This window comes from Pongo abelii, chromosome 1, assembly GCF_028885655.2.
Source record: "Pongo abelii isolate AG06213 chromosome 1, NHGRI_mPonAbe1-v2.0_pri, whole genome shotgun sequence".
Classification (NCBI taxonomy): Eukaryota; Metazoa; Chordata; class Mammalia; order Primates; family Hominidae; genus Pongo; species Pongo abelii.
In genome coordinates this window covers 218,458,112-218,477,388 of record NC_071985.2, presented here as the reverse complement: position 1 = coordinate 218,477,388, position 19,277 = coordinate 218,458,112, and the positions used below count along the sequence as shown (strand labels likewise).

At 46.8% G+C, this 19,277-nt stretch overlaps 1 protein-coding gene and 1 long non-coding RNA gene across 39 annotated transcripts in view; one reads left to right on the top strand and one right to left on the bottom strand.

The window, feature by feature from the left end:
• Nucleotides 1–19,277, top strand: part of FHAD1 (forkhead associated phosphopeptide binding domain 1) — a 151,131-nt gene that overhangs the window by 33,491 nt on the left and 98,363 nt on the right. For 27 of the 38 annotated variants that reach the window (XR_008516775.1, XR_008516774.1, XM_054541230.1 and 24 more), the window contains exons 4-6: nt 7,745–8,012; nt 12,760–12,869; nt 17,249–17,485. Coding sequence is in view for 36 of the 38 variants with exons in the window: in XM_054541230.1 (XP_054397205.1) it covers nt 7,745–8,012; nt 12,760–12,869; nt 17,249–17,485 (615 nt within the window). In the remaining 2 variants the exon portion in view is untranslated. The remainder of the gene's footprint in view (nt 1–7,744; nt 8,013–12,759; nt 12,870–17,248; nt 17,486–19,277) is intronic. The other 11 variants (XM_054541338.1, XM_054541363.1, XM_054541357.1 and 8 more) reach the window with 1 other exon arrangement.
• On the bottom strand, nt 13,693–15,931 carry LOC129052063 (uncharacterized). The gene is made up of 3 exons (XR_008516781.1): nt 15,697–15,931; nt 15,334–15,463; nt 13,693–13,858 (listed from the first exon to the last, which is right to left on the bottom strand). It is a non-coding gene; the product is annotated as an uncharacterized LOC129052063 (long non-coding RNA).

Genomic DNA, 19,277 nt, shown 5'->3' with positions numbered 1-19,277 from the left:
CTCCTCGGGAGGCTGAGTCATAAAAATCACTTGAACCCAGGAGACGGAAGTTGCAGTGAGCTAAAATCGCGCTACTGCACTCCAGCCTGGGTGACAGAGTGAGACACTGTCTCAAAAAAAAAAAAAAAAAAAAAAAAAAGGAGAGGGGAGGAAGGGGGCATTGATTAAGACTCAGCTACACCTCCTGGTTGGGGATTACCTATGTGTGTTACATTCTTCTGTAAGGAAGTGTCTCTTCTCCACCGTTGAATTATTTACTCATTCATGTATTTATATCAGTACAGACTCCTGTGTCTTTATTTGATTCTCTGTGCTATAATCCATCTGATGCTATTTATTTTGTAGCTCATATTGTTCTAGCCTTGGCCACTGGAGCTCTTTTGGGTTGGTGCTCATCCCTCTAACAGGGCCTGTACCTTCTGTTTTTGAGCACTTACTCACTTTCTGCTGTTACAAGATGCCCCGGGCTCATAGTGTATTCTCCCTGCCGCAGCCCCAGAATCAGCTGAAGGGTTTTTTTAACTTTGGCTCTGTTTGCCAATTGTTCAATTCAGTTCGGTCAGCAGGCACCTAGAGTGTGTGCCAGGCCCTTCACTGGGCACTGGGTCCAGCCAGTGTTATGCTGATGAGTGTCTGAAAAAGTAAAGTATGCAGGTATAGTATAAAGCTTACTGACACAAAGAATGTGTAGCACATTCTTTACAAATAATAACAAAATATGCAAGACTCTTTATGGCAAATTTGTCGTAAATTCCATACAGCCATTGATTCTCACAGAGGGTTTTTATTGATTTTTGCCAAACTCTTTTATCCCCAGCCAACTGATGGTAGCAACTGATGAATAAGTTTCCAACCGGAATACTGGTGGATATATTTGTTTACCTTTGTGAGTAAGAGGAAAGTGAAATGAGAAAGATTTGTGTTGGAACTTCACATGTTCATCAATGACATGAGCACCTTCTTTGCTATCATAGTTTCTGAATGCCAGAAGAAACTTGGATAACAGTTTTTGAATATCAGAAGAAAATTTCCTCCATATCTTTTGTGCTACTCATAATGTGATGGCTACAGACACAAAACACTTTTAAATCTCATCTGTATTACTAATATTTTATCCAACACCTTCCTAAGAATAGACAAGCAACAAAACGAAAAATCAATCCCTGATTTGTAGCATTTCCTGATTTCTATGGTGTAAATACTCCCATTAATGCAGAATAGGCAAGGCCCAAAATTGGGGCTTAGCCAGGGAAGGTTCTTGGCTTTGCCCAGGAAAGAATTCAAGGGCAAACCAGTAGTGTGAGACAGCACCTTTTATGGAAGCAGCAGTGCACAGTGGCAGGAGCGGGGCTGTTACTTGCTCAGCAGGGCTACCCCATGGGCAGTGTGCCCAGAGTAGCAGCTCAAAGACAAGTCTGCAGTCATATTCATATCCACATTTAATTACACAGAAACGAAGGGGTGGTTTATGCAGAAATTTCCAGGAAAAGGGTATTACCTTTCAGGTAGTTGGGTCATTGCCATGGAAAGGGGTGGTACCTTTTGGGTGTTGCCATGGCAATGCGAAACTGACATGGCACACTGGTGGGCGTGTCTTATGGAAAGCTGCTTCCACTGCGGCCCTGTTTTAGCTGGTCCTCAATTTGGTCTGGTGTCTGAGCCAAACCTCCAGAATTGAGTCCCACCTCCTACCTCACCATCCTGGCCAATTTCAAGCTTCACTAACACAGAGCCACAGAGAGCTGTGTAGCAGCACATCACTCTACAGCACTGCCAACACACAGACACAGTAAGAAGAATAATCGTTAAGAGCACAGATTATCATGAAATATAGTAAAATAATTAGGAGGCTAAGTTTTAAGTATTTATTACTGTTGTTTCTGGTATAATTTAATTGTAAGTATATATAATTTATTTTTTAATGGCTGTGTTTATCAGCCAGCTCACAGAATTCTCAACATTTACTCATCGGCTCTCATGAGCCAGCACCAACAGGCCCCAGCTCTCCTCTGGCACAGCAGTGAGCCAGCTACAGCCCTGCCTGGGGGGAGACTGTGGTTCTCTGAGTGGCATGCAGGGTGCTGCACATACCCTGTGACTCAAACTTGCCTGAGGGAGCCTATAGCGTTCCTGGAAAATCCTGTCCACACACAGCCCATGCACCATCTTGGGGATTTTCACACCATCTATTTCTCATTTTCATTTTTTAACTCAGAAAATCTATTCTTCATTAGCCAGTCATCTAAGATCCTTTTGCAAGTATGGAAAGTAAATGTAAATCATGACTTCAAATGACCTGGAAGCTCCAGGGGCACAGAGTTTGGAGTCGAACAGCATCACCACTCCCAGGCTTCAGGACCTTGGGCAAGTCTCTGAACCTCACCGAGCCTCTGCTCCTTAATGCACAAAATGGGGGTAAAAATGCTTCCCCTACCCCAGAGCTATTCTCGTGATTAGATGAGGCCACATATACGAAGGGCACAGCACAGCCTAGCACCTAGAGCCTTCTCTCCTTGATGGTTCAAAGCCAAGTGGTAAGAATTAGAGGCCGGGCGCGGCAGCTCACGCCGGTAATCCCAGCACTTTGGGAGGCCGAGGTGGGCGGATCACGAGGTCAGGAGATCGAGACCATCCTGGCTAATACGGTGAAACCCTGTCTCTACCAAAAATACAAAAATTAGCCGGGCGTGGTGGCGGGCGCCTGTAGTCCCAGCTACTCGGGAGGCTGAGGCCAGAGAATGGCATGAACCCATGAGGCGGAGCTTGCAGTGAGCTGAGATCGCGCCACTGCACTCCAGCCTGGGCGACAGAGCGAGACTCCATCTCAAAAAAAAAAAAAATTGCAGTCAGCAGAAAACATGACAGATGCTCCAAGGGCAAGGTCCACTTCCCCACCTTGTCCACAGCCTCCAGGGCCTCCTGGAAGAATGCATGGGTCCTGTGGGACTCTGGGCAAACTCCCTGGGCATTTTAGGGTGTCTTTCTCACCCTGAAGCCTTGACAGGGTCAGAAGCAGATGTTAGTGTGATAACACAAGAAACAAGGAGATCATCCGGAAACAATGGATTTGGAGTTCTCGAGTACATTACTGGCTGGGTGTTTGTTCAAGCTGATAGAAATTCAGCCGTGGGTGTGGTCCAGGTGGTTGGCAACCTGCTATTTTAGACAGTGTGGGAGAGATCCGGAAGAGCACATGCGGCCTCAAAAATAAACAAAGAAAAAACCACCACGCCACATACCATATGGTCAGAGGGAAAGAAAGAGGAGGAAAGAAGGAAAGAAAGAGAATGAAAGAAAGAAGGCACTAGCAAGTATTTTTTAACTAATATTTCTAAACCAGACTTGTTGATAACTGACCTTGATCCCAAACTCTATGTACATTCTAATGCGAGCTCAGCCAGGAGCCAGTTTTTCAGGAGTCTTTTTTTTATGTTTGTTTATCCTCCTCACTGTTTCCTTGTAGTTACCAGCAGCAATTTCTGAGAAAACCTTTACCTTGCTTATGATAGTGTAGGCCTGTTAAGTAGAGAAGACCAACATTAACCTTCCAACTAAAGCCACCTTAAATCAACATGCTTTCAAAAGACAAACAAACAATGCCGGGCTCTGTGGCTCATGCCTGTAATCCCAGCACTTTGGGAGGCCGAGGTGGGTGGATCATCTGAGGTCAGGAGTTGAAGACCAGCCTGGCCAACATGGTGAAACCCTGTCTCTACTAAAAATACAAAAAATTAGCTGGGCGTGGTGGCACATGCCTATAATGCCAGCTACTTGGGAGGCTGAGGCAGGAGAATCGCTGGAACCCAGGAGGCAGAGGTTGCAGTGAGCCAAGATCACGCCACTGCACTCCAGCCTGGGTGACAAGAGTGAAATTCTGTCTCCATAAATAAATAAATAAATAACAAAATAAAACTTTTTTTTTTTAAACTGGAAGAGCTGATTGCAGTCTTTGCTGCATTTACACATCATGCACCGGCCCCTTTAGAGACCCTCTCATTAGCACTGTGGGGGCTACAAGTGACAAAACCAGCTCAAACTAGCCTCACAGTACTGAGCAGTTAGTGCAGGGTGCAATGCGAGCCAGGGCTCAAAACCAGCTTCTCTGTTTGTTCATTATGCACAATAGCCAAGAGGTGAACGCAGCCCAAGTGTCCATGGACAGATGAATGGATAAATAAAATGTGATCTGTCCGTGCAATGGAATATTATTCAGCCACGAAAAGGAAGGACATTCTGACACATGCTACAACATGGGTGAATCCTAAGGACATTGTGCTAAGTGAAATAAACCAGTCACGAAAGGACAAATGTTGTATGAATCCACTTATATGAGGGACAGAGTATTTAAATTCATAGAAACAGAAGGGGAATGGTGGTTACCAGGGGCTCTGAGGAGAGGAGAAGGGAGAGTTATTTAATGAGAATATATTTTCACTTTTGCAAGATGAAAAAGTTCTGGAGATCTGTTTCACAGCAATTAGACTATGCTTAAAAATACTGAGCTGTACACCTAAAATGGTTAAGATGGAGAATTTTGTTATGTATTTTTTTATAATTAAACAAAAACAGACTGGGTGTCGGGGCTCATGAATGTAATCCCAGCACTTTGGGAGGCTGAGGCAGGAGGATCACTTCAGCCCAGGTGTTTGTGACTAGCCTGCACAACACAGCGAAACCCCGTCTCTACAAAAAATACAAAAATTAGCTGGGCCTTGTGGCCTGCGCCTGTAGTCTAAGCTACTTGGGAGGCTGAGGCAGGAGTATCACCTGAGCCCGGAAGGTTAGGCTGTAGTGAGCTGTGATTGCGCCACTGCACTCCAGCCTGGATGACAGAGTGAGACCCTGTTTCAAAAAAAAATCGAGAAAAGAAAAACAGCTTCCCTCTCTCCACGTCTGGACTGCACCCCTTGGTGCTGCCTACATTCTCAAGTCCCCAGGTCTCTGTAGCTAGAGATTCTGGTGTCCAGCCTAGTCTCCTTGGCTCTGATTGGATCGCATGCCCCACCCCTGGCCAATCACTATGGCCAGTGAATGTGATTTGTTGCTTAGCCCCACCCTCAACAGTGGGCCAAGAGAGGGAGGGAGATTTACCCACAGTCTCCAAAAGATGCCGAGTGGATTCTGGCCTGGCCACTGCAGAAATGTTGCCCTTGAAGCAGGAAACACGCTCTCTCCCATTAGCACCTGTGCAGTTAGTTGGCATGAGGCACCCTTACCTTAGAGCCCCGCCCACCGAATGTCCTAGCATGAAAGTGGATTCCTCCACCACAACCAATAATCTCTACATTTGTGTTCCAGAAGGCTGGAGTAAAACACGTTGGGGTTTGCCCGCTCTCACCTTCAGCCCATTCATTCAATGAGTACTTATTAAACCCATAGGAAAAGGTCATGGGAATGAGTGAGGCAAGACAGCCCTGAGGATGGGGAGGGACATGATGGATGGAGAAGTCAGTCCAGGGCAGGGGCACAGTGGCTCAGCTTCTGAAACCAAAGAACAGAAAAGGGGGTAGGTGGAGAGACTGAGATGTTGACAGTGGAGAGAAATGGGAAACTACACGTAAGGTAACAGAGTTCTGGAACTCTGCCCAGACCCACTCCTGAAAACAGATTTCAAGTGGGCCAGTGTCGTTATGAATGCCTGGCCAGGTGTCCCCAGATGTATTAGTCCGTTCTCACACTGCTATAAGGACATACCAGAGACTGTGAAATTTAAAAACAAAAGACTCACAGTTCCCCAGGACTGGGGGGGCCTCAGGAAACTTACAATCATGGCAGAAGGGGAAGCAAACGTGTCATTCATCACGTGGTGGCAGCAAGGAGAAGTGCAGAACAAGGGGGTGGGGAAAGCCCATTATAAAACCATCAGATCTAACAAGAAGTCACTCGTTATCACAAGAGCAGCATGGAGGTAACTGCCCCCATGATTCCATTACCTCCCACCAGGTCCCTCCTAGTCCCTCCTAAGGGGATTGTGGGAACTACAGTTCAAGATGAGATTTGGGTGGGGCACAGCCAAACCATAAATCACCAGGTGATCGGAGTTTGGTGCCAGATTTCCCAGAACACTCCTCACTGACTCCAAGAAAGAGCCTTGGGGGGAATGCATAGGGTCCCTGAGTAGCTGTAGACAGACTGCAGCTTGGAGATTAGGATCCTGAGTGAGTGGAGAGCCCTCCTCTTCAATAAAACCCAGCCGAAGTTCTAGGAAGTGCTGTCTGCTGGAGCTCTGATTTTGGAAGCATTCTGTCCTTTTCCTCATTGTGTGTGTCTGAGCTCATCTTCTCTCTGGGCTACAGAAGGAGAACCATGAGCCCTGGGAAAATAGGGATGAGTTCTTGCCTAGGAAGCAAACCTTTGAATTTAGCTCTTACCTGGACAGCGTTATTTCTGCCAAGAGGATTGGGAGACAGAGGAGGGGAGAGAGAAAGAGAGAGAGGAGGGAGAGGCCATCAGATCTTGATCCCAGTTCCCTGTCCACCACTGCCTGTGCTGGGTAAATCCCTTAACCTCTCCAAGCCTCACTTCTAACATAGGAATAAGGAGAACCCTCACACAAAGCGTCATGGTGAGGAATCAATAGGCTCAGTGCAATAAGTAATAGTGCTCATCAATGCCACCATTCAACCACTAGGCACCAGGGAGAAACCACCACTAAGCATTAATCCACGGCAAAAGCCAGGTGTCAGCACCACTCCACATTTGCTCATCCACGGTTAGATGGATTTTGACATGCTCTCCACTGAAAGTAGCTGTAGCATCTTCCCCGGGACCTCTGCCAGAATCAGGTGTGCTGGTGTGGAAAAGCAAAGGCTAATCAGACTGTCAGCGTCCCTGCAATCCCAGAGCTCTGAACTTTGAGGGATAGAGGGACCCACAGTGTGGACAGAAAGAGAAAAGGCTGTGGAGTCCCAGGGAGCTGAACTGGAATCTCAGTGATTGACTTGTCTGTTATTTTGACCAACATTTGAGGACCTGCTAGGTATGTGCCAAGCATTTATTCTAGGGGCTGAGGATACAGTGGTAAGAAACGTAGATGAAAAGTCCCTAATTCCTTAGAGGGAACATTCTCCTGGCTCAGCAGATCAATACCGCATCTATGGTGTTCGGAGTCCCTTGGTCTTGCCTGGCCTGTGTCCTCCGAGTGTTGATATCGCAGAGTGTTGAGTGTATTAAATGAGTTAATGCAGGTGACCCTTTCGGCAGAATGCCTGGGTAAAGCATGCACTCACTCAATAGTGGTGTGATCGTGTGCCGTGTGGTCCAGGCAAGGACCCCCATCCCAAAGTTGAGGAGAGTCCAGGAAGGCTTCCCGGGGGAAGTGACTCATTGTTTTTTTGTTTGTTTATTTTTGAGACAGAGTCTCATTCCGTTGCCCAGGATGGAGTGCAGTGGTGCTATCACAGCTCACTGCAGCCTCTACTTCCTGGGCTCAGGTGATCCTCCCACCTCAGCCTCTCAAGTAGCTGGGACTACAGGCATAGGCCACAAGGCCCAGCTAATTTTTGAATTTTTGGTGAGGCAGGGTTTTGCCATGTTGCCCAGGCTGGTCTTGAACTCCTGAACTCAAGCTAGCTAGACTCCCACTTTGGCCTCCCAAAGTGTTGGGATTACAGTTGTGTGCCACCATGCCCGACCGGAAGTGACTCATAAACCAAGACCTTGGGCAGCAATGCTGCCCAAGACAAAGAAATGGAGACCATCCCAGCCGGTCATAACCTCCCCTGACCCTTGTCTGCCCCTGCAGGTCTCCTTCCCATGGATGAGGGGCCCAGCACCATGGCCAGGGCCACAGCCACCTCGTGCCACACAGCAGCCAAACCAGGCCCCCCCGCCGCCACATATTCCCTTCCACCAAAGTGTCCAGCCAGCACCGATGCAAAGGAGCTGGTCCCAGGCCTTCCCCAGACCCACCATGGTCCTGCCGGCCTCCCACAGGCGGCCTGTGAGCGCCAGCAAGGAGATGTTCTCATTCATGGTGGACGACGCCCGCAAGCCCCCTGTCATCAAGCAAGGTATGCATCAGGGCTGCCATCGGTGGCTTGGGGGTGGTTCACAGCCATGTGGATGGGTCTTGGTTTTGGTTTACTTTCTGATTCTAAGAGTAGAACATGTTCAATTGTAAAAAATAAAAATAAATTCAGGGTAAGCAGAAAGTAAGAAAACAGTTAAAAATCAGCCGTAATCCTTTTCCCCAGGGTCTCCCTGTTGACTCTCTGCTGCGTATCCCTCCAGCCTCTGTGCTGTGTCCGTATACACACACCAGGGCGCCTGCAGTGGGTGTGGCCTCTGTGCTGTGTCCGTATACACACACAAGGGCACCTGCAGTGGATGTGGCCTCTGTGTGTGTGTACATATGAGTGTGTCACGGGATCACGTCAACACACTTTGACTCAGTTGTGCAAAAATATTAGTAATTGCAATCCCCTTTGCCCCCAACAGCCCTAGGAGGTTTTAAAATATTTTACCACCATTTTACAGGTCAGAGGAGACTGACACTTATCAAGGAAAATGACTTCTCTCGAGGAAGTGTATTCAGTCCCGTCTAATCTAACGTTTTTCAGTCCCATTTAAGGCTGGTGAGCTCGGTGACAGCCCACTCACAGCTTGGTCACTCTGGGACACACACAACCTTCAGGGTGTCCTTCCTTCCCCACCACCCCCTCGAAAGCCTCATGGCACTTGGGGAGGAAACTACCCATCTGTCACAGTCCTCTTGGCCTCAGCAGCCTCACCAGCAGAAGAGCTCGTCAGTTTAGTCCCCAGTCATGGTTCCCAGAGTTCCTCCCTAGCCTCTGGCATCAAGGTCCCATTCTCTGTCCTCTTTGTCCCAGCCCCAGGCCCTTCTGAGTCCCCAGGTATCTCCCAGTGGCTTCCATATCTTTTTCCGGTCTTGCTCAAGACCATTCATGTAGTCACCTTCCTCAGTCACTAAAATAATAATTATTATTGTGACATATGCAAGCTGAAGAGTAAAGGCAATGTGTCTCCACGGTTTACATCATCACCATCATCAAATGCACTGCCACATACCTACCACCCACACTGAGAAATGACTCAGCCATTTTCCCCCAACATTTTAATATGAACTTTTTTTTTTTTTTTTTGGACGGAGTCTCCCTCTGTCGCCCAGGCTGGAGTGCGGTGGCAGGATTTCGGCAGTAGCGCCATCTCAGCGCACTGCAAGCTCCGCCTTCCGGGTTCATGCCATTCTCCTGCCTCAGCCTCCCGAGTAGCTGGGACTACAGGCGCCCGTCACTACGCCCGGCTAATTTTTTGTTTTTGTATTTTTAGTAGAGATGGGGTTTCACCATGTTAGCCAGGATGGTCTCGATCTCCCGACCTTGTGAGCCGCCCGCCTTGGCCTCCCAAAGTGCTGGGATTACAGACGTGAGCCACCGCGCCCGGCCTTAATATGAACATTTTTTAAACATACAGCAAAGTAAAAATAATTTTACAGTGACCCCCTTCCCACCTGAATCTACCATTAACATTTTACTATACTCTTTTTTTTTTTTTTTTTTGAGACAGAGTCTAACTCTGTTGCCCAGGCTAGAGTTCACCTTCTGGGTTCAAGCGATTCTCCTGCCTCAGCCTCCCAAGTAGCTGGGATTACAGGCACACACCACCATGCCCAGCTAATTTTTGTATTTTTAGTAGAGACGAGGTTTTGCCATGTTGGCCAGGCTGGTTTCAAACTCCTGACCTCAAGTGATCCGCCCACCTTGGCCTCCCAAAATGCTGGGATTACAGGCGTGAGCCAACCACGCCTGGCCCATTTTGCTATACTCTTATTGTGTGTCTATCAATCATTTTGTGAATTCATTAATTCATCTTAATTTTGGAGACATTTTAAAATAAGTTTCCTACAGCTGTAGACTTCCCCCTAAACATTTAGCACGTATACCATTAACTGGAGTTTGACAGTTTTTGTCTTTTTGTGTAAAATTAACGTACGGTGTGTATTAGTTACCAATTTATAACCAATTATCCTAACATATAGCACCCTAAAACAAACCAGAACCCTATGCATTATCTTACACAGTTTCTGGGGGTCAGGCATTTGGGAGTAGCTTAGCAGGATGGCTGTGGTTCAGGGACTCTCAGGAGGTTGCATTAAGCTTTTGACGAGAGCTGTGGTCCTCTGAAGGCCTGCCTGGGGCTGGAGGACACATCTGCTGGGTAGTTCACTCACATCCGTGTGTGAAGAGGCCTCAGTTCCTCACTAGCTGTCCAGTCAGTTCCTTACTAGCTGACAGCAGGAAGCCTCAGTTCTTCACCACTGCCATCTCTCTCCTAGGCTGCTTGAGTCTTCTCATGAAATGGCTGCCAGCTTCCTCCAAGAGAGTGGTCCTAGAGAGAAAAGCAGCAGCCACATGTCTCTTAAGATCCAGCCTCAGGAGTCAAACTCCATCATTTCTCCAGTAGCCTTGGTTACATAGATAAGCTCTGTTATGGCTGAATTGTGTTCTCTCAAAATTTATATATTGAAGTCCTAATCCCCAGTACCACAGAACCTAACTGTATTAAGAGAGTACCTTTCTTCCTTCCTTCTTTTCTTTTTTTCTTTCTTTTTGAAACTGAGTCTCACTCTGTCAGCCAGGCTGGAGTGCAGTGGCATGATCTCGACTCACTAAAACTTCTGCCTCCCAGGTTCAAGTGATTCTCCTGCCTCAGCCTCCCAAATAGCTGGGATTACAGGCACCCACCACCAGGCCTGGCTAATTTTTGTGGGGTTTTTTTGTTTGTTTGTTTGTTTTGAGGCAGAGTCTCGCTCTGTCGCCCAGGCTGGAGTGCAGTGGCGCGATCTCGGCTTACAGCAAGCTCCGCCTCCCAGGTTCACCCCATTCTCCTGCCTCAGCCTCCCGAGTAGCTGGGACTACAGGCGCCCGCCACCACACCCAGCTAATTTTTTGTATTTTTAGTAGAGACGAGTTTTCACCATGTTAGCCAGGCTGGTCTCAAACTCCTGACCTCAGGTGATCCACCTGCCTTTTAAAGAGGTAACTAAGTTAAAATGAGGTAGTTAGGGTGGGCCCTAATCCAATCTGACTGTTGTCCTTGTGAGAGGAGGCGATTAGGACACAAGCGATACCAGAGGAAAGCCCATGTGAGGACATAGTGAGAAGGTGGACGTCTGCAAGCCAAGGAGAGAGGCCTCAGGAGAAGCCACCTGGCCAACACCTTGATCTTGCAACCTCTAAAACTTAAAAAAATAAATTGGTGCAGTGAACGTGAGTTCAAATCTTGACTCTATCACTCACCAGCTGTGGGACCTTCGGCAAGTGCTTGACATCCCTGTGCCTCAGTTCCCTCACTTACAAAATATGATATGAATGCCATGTCACTAGTTGTTATGCTGTATTTTTATTGTTGTATTGTTATTTTTTATTGGGTTTTTAAGAAGTATTTTTGGCCAGGCATAGTGGTTCCCATCTGTAATCCCAGCACCTTGGGAGGCTGAGACAGGAGGATCACTTAAGCTTAGAGGTTTGAGACCAGCTTGGATAACATAGCAAGATCCTGTCTCTACAAAAAAATTAAAAATTAGCCAAGCACGGTAGCATGCACCTGTAGTCACAACTACTTGGGAGCCTGAAGTGGGAAGATCAATTGAGCCCAGAAGGTCAAGGCTGCAGTGACCCATGATCATGCTACTGCACTCTAGCCTGGGTGACAGAGCAAGACCCTGTCTGTCTGTCTGTCTGTCTCTCTCTCTCTAAATATATATATATACACACACATACACATACATATATATTTTCAATCCACAGTTGGTTGACTCCACAAATGTGGAACCCACACATATGGGGGGCCAGCTGTATCTATTTCTTGTTATAAATCCCAATATCACAGAACCAGATATAAATAAGGCTTTGAGGGCCATACAGTCTGTGTTGCAACTACTCCACTCTGTGTTTGTGGCACAAAAGCATCCATAGATGATACATACATGAGTAACTGTGGCCACATTCCAATAAAACTGTACTTTCAGTCATAGGCTGGATTCTGCCCCAGGGCTGTAGTTTGCCAATCCCTGCTCTACTTAACGTTTCATTTACTCCTCACAGTAGCCCTTTATGATAGAGACTATTCATGCCCCTAAATGATATGTGTGGAAACTAAGGCTAAAAGAGATTAAATGACCTGCCCAAGAGATTAAATGATCTGCCTAAGATCACCAGCTCTTCTGTGGCATAGGAAAAAGGTATGGAAAGAGACACATCACATTGGGTAACAGCACAGTTAGCAAAGGAAGGAGGTGGCCCTTTGTCTTTCTAGTACTTCCGTGATGCTTTCACTGCTTTTCAGTGAACACACATACCACTTTGTAATTTTTTTTTTTTTTTGAGACGGAGTCTCGCTCTGTCGCCCAGGCTGGAGTGCAGTGGCGCAATCTCGGCTCACTGCAAGCTCTGCCTCCCAGGTTCACACCATTCTCCTGCCTCAGCCTCCAGAGTAGCTGGGACTACAGGCACCCGCCACCACGCCCGGCTAATTTTTTGTATTTTTAGTAGAGACGGGGTTTCACCGTGTTAGCCAGGATGGTCTCAATCTCCTGACCACGTGATCCACCTGCCTTGGCCTCCCAAAGTGCTGGGATTACAGGCGTGAGCCACTGCGCCCGGCCTGTAATTTTTAAATTACATAAAATGTCAATCTCTGGGGGGAAGCAAACAGGAAGGCTAATGTGAACATCTTCTTCAGGCCTCAGGGAAACTCATGATGTCTTTTGTGCTCTCTGCTGATCTCTCGCCTTAGTGTGGACCAAAGCCATGAAACTGTCAGAAAAATCAGTGGCCGACGGGATTCCTGGGGCAGTTCCCCCCGTGGAGATTTATGTGGAGGAGGACTTGGCCCAGCAGGACAAGGTGAGGGAGGGGTCTGGGGAAGGGTGGAGCTGCAGCAGCAAGCGCACTGCAGAGGGACTTGCCGATGCCTGTTCTCTGTGGCCCAGGAGTACCCTTATCCTGTTTCCAAGAAACCACCTCTTATTCCCCAAGACATTCAACCAAATGTTTTATTCTAAATTACGACCTCTGCAACACTGTTTATTAAGCATCTACTGTGAGCTGGACTGTGTCCTGTGCACTTAACATTCATTGACTCATTTAATCTCTGCTGTCTTAAAAATAGGTTTTTTATCACCATCACTTAACAATGAGGAAACTGGAGCTCAGAGAAGTTAAGTAACTTGCCCAAGTTTGCACAGTACAAGGGGCAGAATTGAGATTCACACCCAGGTCTGGTTAACTTCCCTACTAGGAGGAAGTGAGAGCTGAGGTCAGAGATGACTAAGCAAATGAGAAAGACTTGTTAAAGAACCAGAGAGGTTTAGGGAGTGAGACAGGAAGAGAGGTCAGAACAGATAAATTGAAGCAAACTTGGGAAGGATGGATCCAGGTTGATTTTGCCTCACTTAGCCACAACCTGAAAATTATATTATAATCGACTACTTTTGCACCAACCTAATACTAAAAGCAATGATCCACAATGCCTTGCTTCCCCTAAAGATCAGGGCCTGCCCTTGCAGCAATTCTCAGAGTCTGTAAGGAGCAGAACCACCTGGAGCTCTTGTCACACACGGGAGTGACATGTCCAGGAATCTGCAGCAATGGTGAGTAAGGTGGGAAGTCAGGTTTGGATGCTCTGTCAGTTACCCACTGCTGTAAACAAGCCAGTCCAAAACTTAGTGGCTTAAAACAGCAATTTATTTCCCACAATTCTATGAGTTGCCTTGGAAGGTTCTCCTGCTGGTGTCTTCTGCCTCAGTCATGCAACTGCAGTCAGTCCGTGGCGTGGCAGGGGCTGATGGTCTCAGAAGGCCTCATTCCCATGTCTGGGACCTCGGTTGGGACACCTGGAATTAGTTTTTTTGCTTGTTATTGTTTTTTTAGTTTCTTCCCACAGACAGATTTTTTTTTCAAGTTTTTATAGAGTTTTTAATAGTTTTCTTTTTTTTTTAATTTTCCATAAGTTATTGCGGTATAGGTGGTATTTGGTTACATGAGTAAACTAGTACAGCCAATATGGAAAACAGCATGGAGATGCCTTAAAGAACTAAAAACAGAACCACCATTTGATCCAGCAATCCCACCACTGGGTATACACCCAGAGGAAAAACAGTCATTATTCAAAAAAGATACTTGCACATGCCTGTTTATAGTAGCACAATTCACAATTGCAAAATCACGGAACCAATCCAAATGCCCATCAATCAACAAGTGGATAAAGAAACTGTGGTATATATATTCAATGGAATACTATGCAGCCATAAAAAGGAATGAATTAACAGCATTTGCAGTGACCTGGATGAGACTGGAGACTATTATCCTAAGTGAAGTAACTCAGGAATGGAAAACCAAACATCGTATGTTCTCACCTATATGTGGGAGCTAAGCTATGAGGACGCAAAGGCATAAGAATGATACAGTGGACTTTGGGGATTTAGGGGGAAGAGTGGGAGCAGGGCAAGGGATAAAAGTCTACAAATATGATGCAGTGTATACTGCCTGGGTGACAGGTGTACCAAAATCTCACCACTAAAAATCACCACTAAAGGACACTTGGAATTGTGAGCCCTCTCTGCACATGGTTTTTCATCCTGGGCTTCTTCATAGCAGTACAGTGGCCTCTGGGTTTCCAGAGGGCCAGGACAGAAGCTGTACAGCCTCTTAAGAACTTGCTTGGAGACCACCCAATATCATGTCTATCACTTTTTCTTGGTCAAAGCAGATCACAGGGCCAGCCTAGATTTAGGGGCTGGGGAAAATAGACTTCACTGCTTGATGAGAGAAGCTGCAAAGTTATCTGTAGCCATTTTTAATCCACCACAGTTGTTAAACTGGAAATAGGATCCAACCACATTTCTAAATTTTTACTGTTTATGAAATATTTATGCCCTGACTTGTCAGGACTCCTTCAAGTGCAAGTGACAATAAACAAATTGATTTAAGAAAAAAATAGGCTGGGCTCAGTGGCTGACGCCTGTAATCCCAGCACTTTGGGAGGCCAAGCAAGAGGATCACTTGAGCCCAGGAGTTCATGCCCAGCCTGGGCAACATAGTAAGACTCGATTTCTGCAAAAAAAAAAAAAAAACAACAACAAAAAAAAATGAGCCACACATAGTGGAACTTGCCTATAGTCCCAGCTACTAGGGAGGCTGAGGTGGGAGAATCACTTGAGCCCAGGGGATCAAGGCTGCAGTGAGCTGTGATTGCACCTCTGTGCTCCAGCCTGGGTGACAGAGCAAGACCCTGTCTCAAAGAAAAAAGAAAGAAAGAAAGAAAGAAAGCATTTATTGTCTTATCTTATTGGAAAATGTAAAGGCCAACCAGTTTCAGGTATGACTGGATCCAGGAGCTTGAATGATCAGCTTCCCCTCCCCTGCTATCAGTTTCTCCACTGTTTCCCTCATGGTTTTGCTTTCTGCAGCAGGCTGGCTTCTTATGTTGGAAAACATGACTGTAGACAAACTGAAGTCTGTAAGTTTAAAGTTTATGATCCAAAAGGAAGCAAGAGCTTCTTCCTCTTTTAAGTAATACATGAAATCTCTGAGAAAATGCCAATTGACCAGGCTGGGTCACATGCACAATGGCAGGTGGGACAGGAAGGATCACGGCACATAACTGACCCTCCTACCAAGACCGTGTGGAAGGGTCGGGGGTTCTCCCTCAAGGAAGTCACAGGGTCCTCACCAGAAAGGCAGGAACCATAGCTGTGCACCATAAGCTGCAGGCTTCTCTATACTTCAGTGCCCAGCACGAGCGTGGCACACAGTAGATGCTCAGTACATGTTTGTTGTGTGGATATTGAACAAACACCTGGCTGGAAATGGAGCCCTCGGGTAACTCATATTGGATAAGGCAAGGGGCTGCCCCAGAGCATAGACTCTGTTTGAGGCTGTCCTTTGAAATGTTGCCATAAGCGCTCACAGGGACCCAATGACAGACCCTGGGCAGCAGTTGGGCTCCATTATGACCAAAACCCTGTGGTTCCCCAGGTTAGCAAGCTAGAAGGTCGAGCTCCCCAGGCAATGAGCTGGCCTAGAAACTGCCCACCTGCTTCCTTCCCACCAGTGGAAAATTGCATGGAGAGCAGAGTTTCCTCTCAAAGTAACTGATCAGCAACTCTGTAGCTGCCTATGAAGCACATCGGGGAATTTTTGTTCTCAGTCTTCCTGATATTTTATTGATGCATTCTGGTGAGAAGTTTGGGGGATTTTTTTCCCCTTTTTTGGGAAACCTAACAAATTCTTTGGCTACAGTGCTTTTTCTTTTGGAGAGATGGGGGACTGGGTTAATGATACCTGTGGGTACAGCCTGCCAAGCCCAAAGTTTTTTCCAGCCTGAAATTTACAAGAGCCTACATACATAAATCACCATTCCCCTCTCATTTATTTTTCATGACTCAGTTACCTGGAATACATTTTTATGTGAATAATCAAAAGAGCCAGGGAATAACAGAAGAGAGGAAAGGGGAAAAGCTATTTCAGAATGTATTAAATTTGTAAAGTTAAATAGCCCTATTATAGTCAGAATGTGGTTGAATAGAGTCATTTCCTTAATTACCTTTCCTTGGTCCCCAGATGTTAGACTGAGGCCTGGTAAGTTGATTCCTAAAAATATTATAAATAAACTTTTTGGCAACAAAAATTCCCAGGTGGGATGGTGGTTCTTAATGTGAAAGTATAATTTTAGGGGAAAGGAAAGTTTCTGTCCCTCTTAGGTATACACATGCATTATAGGAGTCTATATGCAAGTAGTCATTTTAACCAAACTCTCGTCTATGAGTTGCCAAGTGACAGAGAGAGCCTCAAAGTCTGCCTTTTCCCTGCCTGCCTGCCCTTACTTTCCCAAAAGAATTACACTATAATTTTCCTACCTTTTTTTGAGACAGTTTTGCTCTTGTTGCCCAGGCAATAGTGCAATGGCATGGTCTTGGCTCACTGCAACCTCTGCCTCCTGGGTTCAAGCGCTTCTCCTGTCTCAGCCTCCCAAGTAGCTGGGATTACAGGCGCTCGCCACCACACCCAGCTAATTTTTGTATTTTTAGTAGAGATGGGATTTCGCCATGTTGGCCAGGCTGGTCTTGAACTCCTGGACCTCAGGCAATCCACCCACCTTGGCCTCCCAAGGTGCTGGGATAACAGGTGTGAGCCACCGCACCCAGCCCCTACCTTTTTTTTAATGGGCTCAGCCTCACACCTAGGCCCACACCTAGTAAGCTTCCCATCTGATCTCTACCCAGGATGAAATAATTGTGCTGCTGGGAAAAGAGGTCAGCCGTCTCTCAGATTATGAAATTGAATCCAAATACAAAGACGTCATAATAGCAAACTTGCAGAATGAAGTGGCTGAGCTGAGTCAGAAGGTGTCGGAGACCACCACCTCCAGGCAGAATGAGAGGGAGGTCTCGCAGAAGTGTCAGGTTCTGGATGAAGACATTGATGCCAAACAGAAAGAGATCCAGAGCTTGAAAAGCCAGGTAGGCAGAGCCTGAGAGCTGTAGCACAGCTCTCAGGCCAAGGCCCGGGAGGCGCCAGGACCACCAACCAAGGTGAGCCACCCAGAGTTAGAGAACACGTGGTCAGTGGAGCATGGTGGTTAAGAACACAGATCCACAAGACTGGGAGATTCGGCAGTTTCCTAGCATGGTAAGAACAAGATCAGCCTTTGTTCAGCACTGGTCGTGTGCAAGAACTAGTGCAAAGCACTTTAGATTAATTTATTTAAACCTCACAATCCTCTGACACATCCATTCTACAGATGAAGGGTCTAAGGCAGACCCAGGCCGGGTGCGGTGGCTCACACCTGTAATCTGGTACTTTGGGAGGCTGAGGCAGGCGGATCACTTGAGGTCAGGAGTTCAAGACCAACCTGGCCAATATGGTGAAACCCCGTCTCTATTAAAAATACAAAAATTAGCCAGGCGTGGTGGTGCATGCCTGTAATCCCAACTACTCGGGAGGCTGAGGCTGAACCTGGGAGGCAGAGGTTACAGTGAACTGAGATTGCGCCACTGCACTCCAGCCTGGGTGACAGAGTGAGACGCTGTCTCAAAAAGAAAGAAAGAAAAAAGTCTAAGACAGGCCCAGAGACACCCAGGAACTGCTTACAGCTTGCACAGCACGTGAGAGGTGGCGATGCAATTTGAACTCAGGTCCGCCTTCTCACAGACCCCATGTTCTCACCTCGATTTCCTATTTCCCCACAATGCTGTCACTTTAGTAACCGTGTCTCACCCAAATCCAGCCCCAGCCAGAGAGAGCTATGGGAAGTTAGCTAAGTAGGGAGAAGGAACCGCCCAGTGTTCCAAACACAGAGGCCCTTACCAAACTCTGAAAAGGCAGTTAGTTACTGGTTCACTTATAGGGAATTTGATCAAACAAAAATTCTTCACCTGGAATTTCTGAATTTACTAGTCATCTACGTTTCTCTTGAAACTTGATTCAAATTCCTTTTTTTTTTTTTTTTTTTACTTTAAAATTGATCAGTGATGACCGGGCGCAGTGGTGCACGCCTGTAGTCCCAGCACTTCGGGAGGCTGAGGCAGGCGGATCACGAGGTCAGGAGATCAAGACCATCCTGGCTAACACAGTGAAACCCCGTCTCTACTAAAAATACAAAAAATTAGCCAGGTGTGGTGGCGGGCGCCTGTAGTCCCAGCTACTTGGGAGGCAGTAGAATGGCGTGAACCTGGGAGGCAGAGCTTGCAGTGAGCCAAGATGGTGCCACTGCACTCCAGCCTGGGCGACAGAGCGAGACTCCGTCTCAAAAAAAAAAAATTGGTCAGTGATATTGTATATCAGTCAACAAAGTTGTTAAAAGAGTAATGGGCCACTGGTGAATTTCACCCTCAATGCATCATGCTGGTTAAACTGTGGACATGCCTGGGGCCTCTGTTCACCGATTCACTGCTTTTGGCTTCTCCCTTCTGTACCCAATTCAGGGTGCACAGTTTCAGCCCTGGAAAAAGCCTAGGTTAGACATGGTGAACCTAGAAGAGTCTTTCCGGGACTATGAACTCCACAAGGGCAAGGGCTGGGCCTAGTTATCTTCCAGAATAGGACAGTGTCTGTTCATTCATTCATTCATCCACTCATTCGTTCATTCAAATGTTTGTTGAGTGACTACCCAGTGCCAGGCCCTCTTTTGGGCTCTGGGAATTCAGCAGAGAACAAGGTTGACCTGATCCTTGTCTTCTTACAGTTGTGTTCCAATGAGGGGGACAGAGTAGACAAGAAAACAGACAAATATATGTCCTAATATTGAGGCAG